This window comes from Enhydra lutris, unplaced genomic scaffold, assembly GCF_002288905.1.
Source record: "Enhydra lutris kenyoni isolate GAN:26980312 unplaced genomic scaffold, ASM228890v2 scaffoldscaffold38, whole genome shotgun sequence".
Taxonomy (NCBI): domain Eukaryota; kingdom Metazoa; phylum Chordata; class Mammalia; order Carnivora; family Mustelidae; genus Enhydra; species Enhydra lutris.
This window is the reverse complement of record NW_019154122.1, coordinates 16,212,347-16,224,630: the sequence shown is the minus strand read 5'-3', so window position 1 is coordinate 16,224,630 and position 12,284 is coordinate 16,212,347. Positions and strand designations below refer to the sequence as shown.

Below are 12,284 nucleotides of genomic sequence, written 5' to 3'. Positions count from 1 at the left end.
TTTCTAGAAGTCGTCTCCAGGTGCTGCCGGCAGACACTGTCATCTGGGAGACAAGCCAACTCCGGCCCCGCACAAAATGCTGCTCCCGGAACCCTGGGCGAGCACCCCAGCCGGCTCGGGTTTCCGGGTCGGGGGCTCGCTGGCCAGCCAACAGCCCCGCAAGCCGGCGCCTCCCCTCCTACGCAGGAGAGCCCCGCGCCCAGAACCACCCGCTGTGGGACGGGCAGGCAGTGGCCAACGCGCCCGGTGTCTGCCGGCTGTGGCCGGTCTCTGCCAGCGCCAGCTGCCTGGCCTATGGGCCGGCTGTGGCCTCGCTGCCCGGGACACGGGTGACTGCCCGGGAGGACGGGAGGACGTGAAGACCACCCTGTGGCGTCGCAGGGACAACACAAAGGCTGCTCAGCCCTGGCAGATTCCCAGCTGCCAGAGAGAACCCTCATTTCTTAAAAAGTACTGAATGTGCCTTTGACGGGAGCCTGGAAGACTGCTAATCACAGCAGGGAGCCGCCGGCCACACAGCCAGGCGGGACGGGGGCGGGGGGAGGCAGAATGGGGGAGCGGAGAACTGGGGGGCGGTCAAGGGGGTGGGACAGGGCCAGACAGGGGACAGGATGCAGCACCAGCACGCCTGCAGCCAGCACACCCCCCAGTGTCCAGCGCAGGCAAAGCAGGGACACCATCGTGCTCAAAGACGCAGAAAAACGTCCCGCCACCACGGCCATTAAATACCCGATTTGGGAATTCCGGAACGGGCGTCTGGGGCCCGGACTTACCCCTGGTCCCACAGGTGAGTCCTGGAGGGCAGCGAGCCTCTGCGGTGGCGGTGCTGGCGGGCCTGTGGGGAAGCAGATGGACGTGGGGGTGGCACCCATGAGTCCTGGGGGGCCCAACTCAGTCAGGGCCTGACCCGTCTGCCCCTGGCTGGGACCGGTGCTGCCGCTGGTGCTGGGCAGCAGGAACTGGGCAGTCAATCACCCACAGTGTGTAGAAGACACGGGGCGTGTGCAAGAGCAAGGGCCTCTCCCCAAGGTCACCTCCTGGGGGATGGAGCCTGAGCTCATCCTTGGTCACTCCCCCTCCCCCCCACAGTCACTCCAGCTGTGACCTGGGAAAGTCCTCACACACCCACCCCGCGCCTTTCCATCTTCCCGTCTGCTCACACCCCCTGATTCTGAAGAGCGGGGGATCCTGGGTGGGCTGGCCTGGCACTCCTGTGCCTGGGCACACTTGCTGTCTGGTTAAGTAAGGAACTTCCGAGCATATGCGTCCGGCCGTGCCCTGCTCCTCCCGTCTCCCAGCCCCGCTGAAGCCCACGACACACAGCCTGCCCCGAGTCCTGCTCACTCGAGCTGAGGGCGTGGTGGGACTGAGAGTCCCAGTCCCTTCCTGTGGCCGCCCCAGAGCAAGGGGCCTCGTGTGTCCATTGACTTCGGGGACACCAAGGCTGGCTCCTGCCAGCTCCGAGGTGCCTTCTTCCAGGCAAGTCCAGAGGGCAACCCCCTCAGTGGCCAGCCGGCTCCCAAACCAAGTCAGGGCGCTTCCCAGGGACTTAGAAACACTCTCGTCTGAGGGCCTTCGGCTCCCGAAACGAGCTCAGGCAAATCGTGCAGCAAGCTGTGTCCCCCGGGAAAGACGTCCTCACACCAGAAGCCAAGTGCAGATGAGGGTTCCACCAGCCCAGGCACCTGTCCCCCACTTCAGAGCATGGGCGGCCACTCGCTGCCGTCCTCCCCGAAACTGTCCAGAGGAGGAAGCACGCAGAGCGGCCAAGTCCCCCCGGCCCCATCCTGGAGAGCCCCCCAGGCTGACTCCCGTCACGGGGCCCAACTGCAGGCAGCAGCTCCATCACCCTCCGCTAGGAGACGCCTGGCCCTCGGAGTCCGCCTCCCGCGTCCTCGGCTGAGCAAAAGCTGAACCTGCCCCCGAAGCTTCCCGCACACGCCCTTCTGCCCCCACGTTCCCGAAGCAGGGTGCTGTGCTGTGCGGAGTGATTCTTTACATCACCACTAACTTTAAGCGATCGTATCCTCCTGGAGAATAAACCGGAACAAGAAAGGCTCTGGCGGCAGATTAAAAAGATGACTGCGAGTGACACCAGGGCCGGGGCCACATGCCCCAGGGAGGCAGGGCCTGAGCAAAAACACACCAAAACCACAAAATATGCTGGTTCCACAGCTTTTGGTTTTCATGCCCCGTGTGATTGCCGGCCCGGCTGCTTCTCAAAATAAGCAACCGACTAGCCACATGCAGAGAGCGCTGCATCCTCCAGAGCGTGTCCCCTCGGGTCCCTCCAAGAGGCTCCTCGAAGCCACATGGGCAGCCCCAGACTGGGACCCCTAACACCCGCCACAGAGCATGGCCCAGCCGGGGCCATGGACGTGAGGAACAGCACCGCAGCCGTGCGTGTGCAAGCGTGTGCAAGCGCGTCAGGGCCAGCGGCACATCGGAAAGAGCCGCGTGCCCGGAAACGGCAGCACGTGGGGAAAAGCCGGCAGGTCCACGCGTGCAGCAGGAACCCCCGGGTGGTCGGGGCATCCTGCGTGGAAAGGCTGCAAGAGAAGTCACAGAGCGGGAAAGGCCAGTCACCAGACGGCCGGCCTGCGCGCTCCCACATGCTGAAGGGGAAAGAGTTAAAAGAGAAAGCAAGCACGGAGAAGGCAAATCCACCAAAGCTCGCGGAGCGGGGACAAGCGTAAGGGGCTGTCACTGCGCCCTTCCCGCACACGAGTAAGCATGTGTGCTCATGAATTGCTTGTGCAACTGAAAAGAACTTAAGTTTTAATGTAATGGTCATTACAAGGTGAACCAACGGCACTGGCCAGCTCAGTGCCAACCGAGACACCATAAACAGCTGCTGGCCCCTGCTGGGGAGCCGCTGGGCTCTCGTTTTCAGAAGAACACGGAAACCCAGAGAGAACCGACTGCTGGCACATGCTCTGGGCAGCCCACGGTCTGCAGAGCCCGGGAGGCCGGGGTCGCACCTTGGCCTCAGAGACAGCCCGGAGAACAGTGGGAAGGGACTACATCGGTGGTTCCCCCACCACCAGGGTTAAGTGCCACACGGACAGGGTCCCCACCGACAGCTTGAGACCAAGGAGAAGCTCACACCTCCTGCCAGAGCAGGGCCACCACCTGTCTAAAGACTGACCCTCCCTGACACTCAGTTACTCCCCGGGCAGCCTCAACACACTGAAAATCGCCATCAACAGAAGCTCAATGGTCCAAGCCACCCTCTGTCAGTTCGGCTTCCAGAAACCCAAACTGCCACCACCGACACCTGGGCCGTCCACGTCCCGCTGGTCATACAAAGACCTGGGTCCAGGCGCTTTCTCTGCCGGAGGACGCACGTGTGGGATCACACAACTCTGAGCGGCCCACACGGCCCCGATAGCAGCCCTGGAGAGGGGGCTGCACAGGGCCACAGAAAGATAGAAAAACAAGCACACCAGTAATCAAGAGACCAGGAGCGGGCTTCATGCAGACCTCCTCCAGGCTGGAGGGAACAGAAGCCCCCCCAGAAAAGCTGGGGGCCCACAGCGCAGCCACCTTCCTGCCCATCACCAACCGCAGCCCAGACCGGATGGCAGGTAGCGCCGAAGCCCTTTATCCCAAAATGCAAGCTGTCCTCCTGGGAACGCTTTTCTCAAACACAGCTGTGCATTTTGGGGGAAACTGAGGAAAGGAGTCAGCAGGTGGGCCTGAGGAGAGGTGATCACAGAGGGAAACGCTGTCCAGCGGCGTAGACCCGCCTGTGTCCCGCTGCAGGGCCCGCCCTTCACTGGCAGAGGCGGTGGCTGCTTGGCTCAGGCCTGGTGCCAGGAGGGAGGGGTCGGCAAAGTTACATGGAGGGGGAACAGCTGGCATCCAAAGGCAGGGAGGAGAAGGGGGTCATCACCACTAAAGACAAAACTGCCATGATTTAAAGAAAAACAGGGACAATAAGTGTCCCACTGGGCTTTGAAAATAAAGCATTAATTAATACTTAATGGTTCTCCAGACACTAAGAATTCATATGGCAAACCCTTTTGAAAGGCCCTTATTTCTAATTACTTGGGGATAAAAAGCCCTTCTCCCTAAGGTTCTGACCCCAGGCAATGGGGGAAATGGGCACGATCTGTGCAGAGATCACGGGGCAGACCGTGCAATGACGGGGGCGCGGTGGGTCTCCGTGCTGCAGCAGCACCGAGCACAAGTGGCCGAGGTGCTCTTGTGCACGGAACACCTGAGCCGCGCAGCCCACCCGGGGGTTGCCACTAGGGAAGGGGCTGCACTTGCACAGAAACAAACCCAGGCCCGCCCATGGCGTCCACACCTGCAGGTGCCCAAGCCCGCCATGGCGGCCACCTACAGCTCGGGCAGGCCGGGCAGTCGGGGCAGCAAGGGATGCGCGTCCCGAGCTCACTGAGGTCCCAAAGTCCCACGGCTGTCTGTGCCAGCGCTCGCCAGAGTGTTGCCAAGTTAGCACCCAGGATCCAACGTGCACCTCAGCGCCTGGGAACTTACGCGACCTGTGCAAGTGGCCGGGCTCTGCGGTGCAAGGGATGCAGGCTGGCACCGCACCCGGGTGTTCCCTAAGCAGAGAGGGCACGGGGAAGACGCACGTTCCGGCTGCTGACAAGGGAGTGTCACAGCAAAGGTGTCACGGTTCTGTCCACCCTGCTGCCAGCGGTGCTCTAAAGCCAAGATCCACACGGGGCCCTGTCTCAGCTGACCAGGCCCCAGAGGACCGGGGAACGCGGTGACCGAAGCCCAGGGCTACAGTCACCTTCAAGGGCTGGCCACAGCAGCGACCCGTCCCCCGTCTGAGCACCACCGACGGCCTCCAGCAGAGTACACGCACCTCCTTAAATCCACCCATTCATGTGGCTTCTGCCAGGAGGCCCAAAGCCCTCCTGTACGACCTCCTGGGGGACACGACCCGGGGCCAGGAGCCTCCCATCGGACAGGATGTCCCCGCAGCGTGGACACAAGAAAGGTTACAACCACTCCAGGAACCTGAGTCAGGGCATTGCAGAAACACCGTGGTGACCCATTTCCCGCGACCCCTGCCACACAGCTGTTTTCCAAATCTACAAGCAAACACAGGGACGACTGACCCCACCAGAGCCACCGAGAAGAAACAAACAGGTCAGGGAGATTCCGTTTCAGAAAACCGAGACCGAATGCCCTCTAGTGGCTCCGTGCACTCCTTCCTGCAGGGTGAGGCGTGGGCCCCTGCTCCCTCCTCCATCTAAGGGAACATAAAAAAGGTAATTCATGGCAGAGAGCCGAAGTCCCTCACTTAACGTGACAGCTGCGTGCCACCAAGATTTCTAATAGAACCATGTGAGTTGGTAAAGTATCGAAGGAGGGAAACTTCCCATCACCAGTTAAACATAAGCGAACCTGGGATGAAGGCAATGACATCAATGTGACATGAACGCGGCAGTAAATCCAGATTAAATAAAGCAAATGCAGTCAGCTGCACCCGTGCAGACCCCCGGCCCCCGAAGGGCAGTGGGGAACACACGATGTCTGTACTAGATCCCCAACCTTCCAGCGACCCGTCTGCCGAGCTTCGCATGGGGAAGACACACCCTCACCCAGTCATCAGATGTTGTCCCGCCGGCTAACAGGACCCATCTGGAGCCCAGAGCACGCTGTCTCCAGGGGAAGGTGTCTCTTCCCCCGAACCTCCACAGCACGCCTCGGAGCCCAAGAACATCTAGCCTCCCGTGGGCACTGCTCTGCCCAGCTGCCCATGTGGAGCTGGAGGCAGCGGGCTTCCAGGGGACAGGCCAGCTCTCACCGGTCCTTGTCCTGCTCACACAGCACAGAGGGGCAGGGACTACCAAGATCCACTCGCTCCAACCTCTCCAGATGAGGGGAAAGCTGGCTGAAGCCGGGATACCACCCCACGCAGAAGCAGCAGCGTGCTGGGGAGCGGCAGGGGACTCAGCGTCCAGAGGCCGGGCCTTCGGTCCATGCCGTGCCGCTTCCCCAGCCTGACCCCACACTCCCCTCCGAGAGCAGCGCCCTCCCAGCTCTTAACCACAGGGGGAAAGGGACACAGCAGAGGAAGGGCTCCATCTCAGCGCGTGTGGGGAACCCCTGAACACATATGCGTGAGGGGAACCTTAGAGCTGGGGTCGCCATGAGGAGAAACTCTTCCTGGAATGAAGCCAACAGGAGAACTTGATGGTGAGGGGACCGGGTATGGGAGGCAGACAAACAGAAATCGAGAGCCAGGACACAGCCAAGCCTCACATCAGCTCTGCAAATGTGCCGGGTGCTTTCCTGAGCTGGGACCCAGGTGGGCAGCAGAAAGAGGACACACCCCAGTCACGAGATGCTCCTAGCACAGTGCTCAGTGTCGAACAAGTGCCCGCACCAGAGATCTGCACCTCTGCACCATCTGGGGCACCAGTGAGGCCGCCCGCCAGCCCCTCCACGGGGCGTGGACACTCAGCTGGCTCCTGCCCCTGAGCCAGGAGGAGTCCTGCGTGTCGCTTCTGGGACCGTGGGGCAGGCTCCCCTGACGTGTCCCTTTCTTTGTGGCGCCGTGGCCAGCAGAACTCAGACAACGCCTGCCGTCTGTGACCACGACCGGCAGTGGATGTGGAGGGAGAGCCAGAGACAAGCCATTCTGTTTTGTATCAGTGGGATCTGGGGTTTATCTGTCACCGTGGCAGACCTGACTCGCTCCCAGGGCAGCGGGGGAAGGAGGACCCAGGAACAAACAACGGGATGAAATGAACACGAGATCTCCCGAGAGCCGCGAGACGAGGGAGAGCGCACTCGGCCAGGGAGACGCCCGCACGGGGCGCTCAAGGCCAGGAAGAGGGGTTCAGTGCGGGTACTTGGAGGCAACGCTGTTATTTTTCACTTCTATATTCAAGGTCAAAGGGAAATAGAAACTGAAACCAATAATGTAGGAAATAAGACCACCACAGCTCAAAACGTAGTCAAAGAGGTACTCAGAAGGAAACCACAGGAACTTAAATGTTTCTATGAAACGGACATGTGGAAATATGCTAAGCATTCAACTTCTTTAAAACTTAAAAAAAAAAAAGAGGAGGATATTAATGAAGTCAAAGTCATATTAAATTATAACTAATTAGATTAAAATTAAAGACATAATCAGAAACTTCGAAACAGCACGAGAACCGATAAAGGAAACCGAGAGCGGACTCCTGCCAGAGGGTGAGAGGCAGACGCCTCCGCTAAGTCTGAGCAAGAGAAGGAGAGACTCGCCCCAAGATCAGGAATGACAAAGGGAGTCCATCCGCAGAGACAGAAATTGGGATTTTCACGTTAGATACAAGTTTATCCCAGGATCTTAGTAAACAAAATGAAATTAACCATTCATCTACAGAGTAGGTATCCCCAAAGATACCATGAGCTGAGATGGAAAACCTAAAAAGCCATAAATCATAACAGAAACTTAAAGATCATGAAAACAAACCAAGGAAACCCCAATGAGATGGGAGAGGGAGCGGGGGTCGGCAGGGTGTCCCTACCCCACCTGCCCACACCGGGTACCAGCAGGGACCTATAGCCCATGGGAAGCCACCACCCGGAGCCCTCTTTTACTCCAGTGAACTTCTGCTCAGAACCGCCCCCGCAGCCTCCTCCTCCCCTGGTCTCCTCGGCTCTCGGGATCGCCGTGGTCCACACGTCCGCATCTGCTATTCTGGAACAGACCTGACTGCTCCTCAATAGCCTTGGTTGTTTTCAAGATTAACGCTGTCAGAAAATCCTTTCCAAAGGCACAGAGTTCCTGATGGTTTTATAGGTAAGTTTCATCAAACCTGCAAGCAACAGGTCCTGCCTTTTGCTGAAACCATTTCAAAGCCCAGAAACATACAGAAGGCATTCTCACTGTGATGATGAATTTTTTGTGTCGAGTGGATGAGACGGATCACAGGGGCCCAGACACGTGGCCGACCATCACTCTGGGAGTCTCTGCGAAGGTGACTCCTGCTGAAGTTACTGTCTGAGTAGCCCGACCGAGGGAAGCGGTCTGCCCTGTGCAGTGTGGGTGGGTATCATCCCATCTGTTGAGTAAAACCAAAGAGTGGGGGAAGGAGGGACTGGGCCCCTTCTGCCCTCCCATGGAGCTGGGATGCCCATCGTCTCCTGCCCTCGGCGCTCCTGCTCTCAGGCCTTCAGACCCAGACCGAAACCTGCATGGTGGGTTTCCCCCGCTCCCAGGTCTCCGGACTGGGACTAATTACACAGCAGCTTGCCTGGGCCTCTTCTCAGCCTCCATGGAAGGCGTGAGCCAATTTCTTATAATAAATCTCTTCCTACGGGGCAGCCCACTGGTTCTGTTTCTCTAGAGAGCCCTAACTAAACATGCATTTTGCAAAACTAGCACACCCCAAATGCCAAAACCTGATAAGACAGGACAGGAAAGAAAGCCATAGATCAGGGGCATGCAGGTTCCGGCCCACCTGCCAGATTCGGCCCACGGCCTGGGCTTGTGAACGAACTTTCACCGTAACCCAGCCGAGCTCGCTCGCGTGGCTTTCACCACACGGCTCGGGAGAGGAGGAGCGGCGGCAGGGAAACCGGCCCACAAAGGCTGAAACATTTACCGTCTGGCTTGACGTCCGCTGACTCTGCCACAGATGAAGCCCAGTCACGGAGACAGACAGAAGTCCTCAACGCGAGGGAATCAAATCAAGACAGGCAGAACTACCGAGTTCCCCACAAGTCCTCCCTCCATCCCTTTCTTTTCTTAAATAGACTGTATTTTTAGGGCAGTCTTATATTCACACCAATACCGAGCACAAAGGACAGAGAACTCCCATATCCACCCTGCCCCAGATACGCAGTTTTCCCCGTATCCACACCTCACACCCGCGTGGTACATTCTTTTTACTCTAAAATATTTGGTAGTTTGTTTGTTGTCTTTTTTTTTTTTTTAAGATTTTGTTTATTTGAGAGAGAGAGAGAGAGAGAGAGAGTGTGTGTGAGCACAAGCGGGGGCGGAAGGGGGAGAAGCAGGACAAGCGGACTCCCCGCTGAGCCAGGAGCCAGGGAGCCACCCAGGCACCCCTACAGTCTCTTTTGAAAATAGATCACCTTTTAGGCGCCTGGGTGCCTCAGTACGTTAAGCATCTGCCTTGGGCTCCAGTCATGATCCTGGGGTCCTGGGACAGAGCCCCGCATCGGGCTCCTGCTCACTGAGGGCTCTGCCCCTCCCCCTGCTCAGGCCGGCGGGTGCCTGCTCATGGGCGCGCTCTCTCTCTAATAAATAAATAAAATCTTTAAAAATAAAAATTTTTTGAAAACCTCCCTGCACACATGGTCTTGAGGATTCATCCCTGGGGAGACATGAAGATCCACGTGGCTCACCCACCTGCTGTACGGCACCCGGCCGTCCAATCACACCAGCTCATCTTCCTGTCCCGCAGAGGAGTGGGCAGGCCGCCGCACGCTGAGAGCCAGCCGCTCCCCACGGGCGTCTAGAACCAGCACCCGAGTCCCAGAGTATGAAGTAGCTATGATGAAATGGCTCCTCAAAGCAGCCGTCCAGGCAGCACTCCTGCCGGTGTGGTAAGAGCTGCCTGCCCACGGGCACCCGCGTGAACCTCGTGCTATGAGACTACACTTCTCCGGGGACGGGGAGTGGGCGTCAGGGGCATGAAATGACTCCTCCCTGTGCGGTGCACTTCTCCAGTCACCTGCGACACTGAGCCCGTCCCGCGCTCTCCGGCCACCTGGCTTCTTCCGTGGAAATCCCCTGTTCGTGTGCTTTGCCCATTTTTCTATCCCATTTCCATTATTTCTCATTGATTTGGAGCAGCTATTCCTATAATCTTTCTTCTTTCTAATCTTCTAATTCTAGAGTTTTCTATCACTTCTAAAGTTTTGTTTCATAATCCACCTACATTTATTTTTGCACATGCTATGAAATTAGGATCTAATTCTCTATGTTCCTTATGGACCAGCAATCCCGCACAGTTACGTGTGATTGGGCGGGCCTGCTCCCGGCGGTGAGCAGAACAATGCTCCCCACCCCAGAAATACCCACATCCTAGTCCCCGGAACCCGTCAGTGTGATGGTGTTGCACACCAGTGACTGGTTGCTCCCGGGGGGACGGCCCGGATGATCAGTGTGCCCAACGCAATCCCAGAGTCCTTGTAACTGATGGGGAGGCAGCAGGGTCAGGGTCAGAAAGAGATCGGGAACTGCCCAGTGCCTCTGAAGAGGGAGAAGGGGGCCAAAGGACGCAGCAGCCACTAGAGGCTGAAAAGAAGACAGAGTCTGCCCCGGAGCCTCCAGAAGGAACCAGCCCCACCAAGACCTCTTCATTAGCCTGTGAGACCCATGTCGGACCGCTGACTTCCAGAACTGCGTGACAGTAAGTTCATACTGTTTTAAGCCATTTTACATTTATGGTAATTTGTTACAACAATAGCTGCAAAGCAACACACTCATCTATAACCTGTCCATCCATCACACTCATTATTGTGTCCATCTCTATCTCTGCCGCGCTCTTCTGGCTACCAGAACTCTGCACACCTACGAATCAGGAAAGGTGAAGCCTCTTTTCGTCTTTAAAATTGCCTTCACTGTTCTCAACCATGGAATTTTTTAATTTAATAAAAAAGACTCTATCTCAAAGCAAAGTAAATGCAGTGCACAAGGGAGATACACTCCAGCAGAGAGCATAAGCCCAATTCAAAGTCACGAAAACACACGGCGCATCTAGTGAGTCACAGTAGCACCGAGCAGCCGGGAAGACGTCCAGAACCCCTGGACTACCGGCCCTGCGGTACAGGGTTCCAGCAGCCCAGAAACCACTCACAGGAGGCAAAGACGCCTACTTCCGGCCAACACGAAGCAGTGACCAGAAACAAATGCATCTGAAACAAATTTTTTTAAACTGACAAAATAATATGAAACAACAGGTTTCAAGACAATAGAATTCAGGCAACAAAGGACAGTGATCCTGAGGGGCAAGAAACAAGAGAAGTGAGTCCTGCAGCTGTCCCTGCTTACTGCGGTTAGTGGGTCTGCAGGTCACGGCGCAGAGACAGGGCACAGGGGACCCCTGATGGAGAAGACAGAGCTGAGGGTCTGAGAAGGCCGAGGAAGCTCCAGTTTGCAGGGCCAAGCGCCAGACGGGACAAGGTGCACAGAAGGAGCACTCCAGTCACTTACAGAAAGTTCCCTGTAGATCCAGCAGGTGACTGACCAGGACAGCACCCAGCGCTGGGGCAAGAGGTCCTGGAAGACCCCGGATGTTCACCTGGGGCCAGAAGCAGGCCCACTGCACAGGCAGACGGCACACCTTGTAACTCAGGAGATGGGAGGACGCAAAGGGGAATAGTTAGCCCTAGACTAAAAGCTGATCTGGTCCCACCTAACAGACTTTAGGGGCAAGATCTGAAAGGATCAAACTGTTTCCAAAGCTCAAGAGTATTTATCAAATACAAAAGTATTTAACACTCGATAAAAGGAAATTCACAATATCTGTAACACAATAAAAAATACTGAGAGCAGAGAAGCAGGAAAATACAACCCAAATTAGGACTAACATTACCCAATTAAAACTAAAGGAGAATTAGGGCATCTGGTGGCTTAATCCGTTAAGTGTCTGACTCTTGGTTTTGGCTCAGGTCAGGAGCCCAGGGTCCTGGGATCGAGTCCTACACTGGGCTCCCTGCTCTACAGGGAGTCTGCTTCTCCCTCTGCTGCTCCCTGCCCTTTGATGCATGCACATAAGCACTCTCTCAAATAAATAAATAAATTAAATATTTTTAGAAATATTTTATTTATTTATTTGACAGAGATCACAAGTAGGCAGAGAGGCAGGCAGAGAGAGAGGAGGAAGCAGGCTCCCTGCTGAGCAGAGAGCCTGATGCGGGGCTTGATCCCAGGACCCTAGGATCATGACCTGAGCCAAAGGCAGAGGCTTTAACCCACTGAGCCACCCAGGTGCCCCAGTAAAATATGTTTTAAAAATAAAAAATAAAAATCAATTAATGGATAATTCTGGCAAACAGAGGGAGCGGCAGACCCCCGGTCTGCACACACCAAAGGTCAAGGCCACTGGAAAAGAAAGACCCAACCCGGTGGACTGCTGAGCCACAGCCACCGGAGCAGCTGGTGCGGCCCGAGGCAGCTAAGCGACAAGGCAACCCCATCACTGCTCAGGGTTAATTTGATTAGAACATCGTCACACAGACCGGCCACTTATTTCCAGCCCCAGGACCGCACAGTAAACGAAGGCCTTGAACACTCCTTTCCAGGAAAGGTCATTCTGTCTTCCCTGCAAAGCTCGCCGTGC

The 12,284-nt window shown here is 56.7% G+C and overlaps 1 protein-coding gene across 6 annotated transcripts in view; it reads right to left on the bottom strand.

The window, feature by feature from the left end:
* The window catches only part of LOC111154679 (nephrocystin 4), a 108,780-nt gene that overhangs the window by 38,096 nt on the left and 58,400 nt on the right, over positions 1–12,284 (bottom strand). For all 6 annotated transcript variants that reach the window (XM_022514493.1, XM_022514494.1, XM_022514496.1 and 3 more), the window contains exon 13: positions 774–835. In XM_022514493.1, the coding sequence (XP_022370201.1) occupies positions 774–835 (62 nt within the window). The remainder of the gene's footprint in view (positions 1–773; positions 836–12,284) is intronic.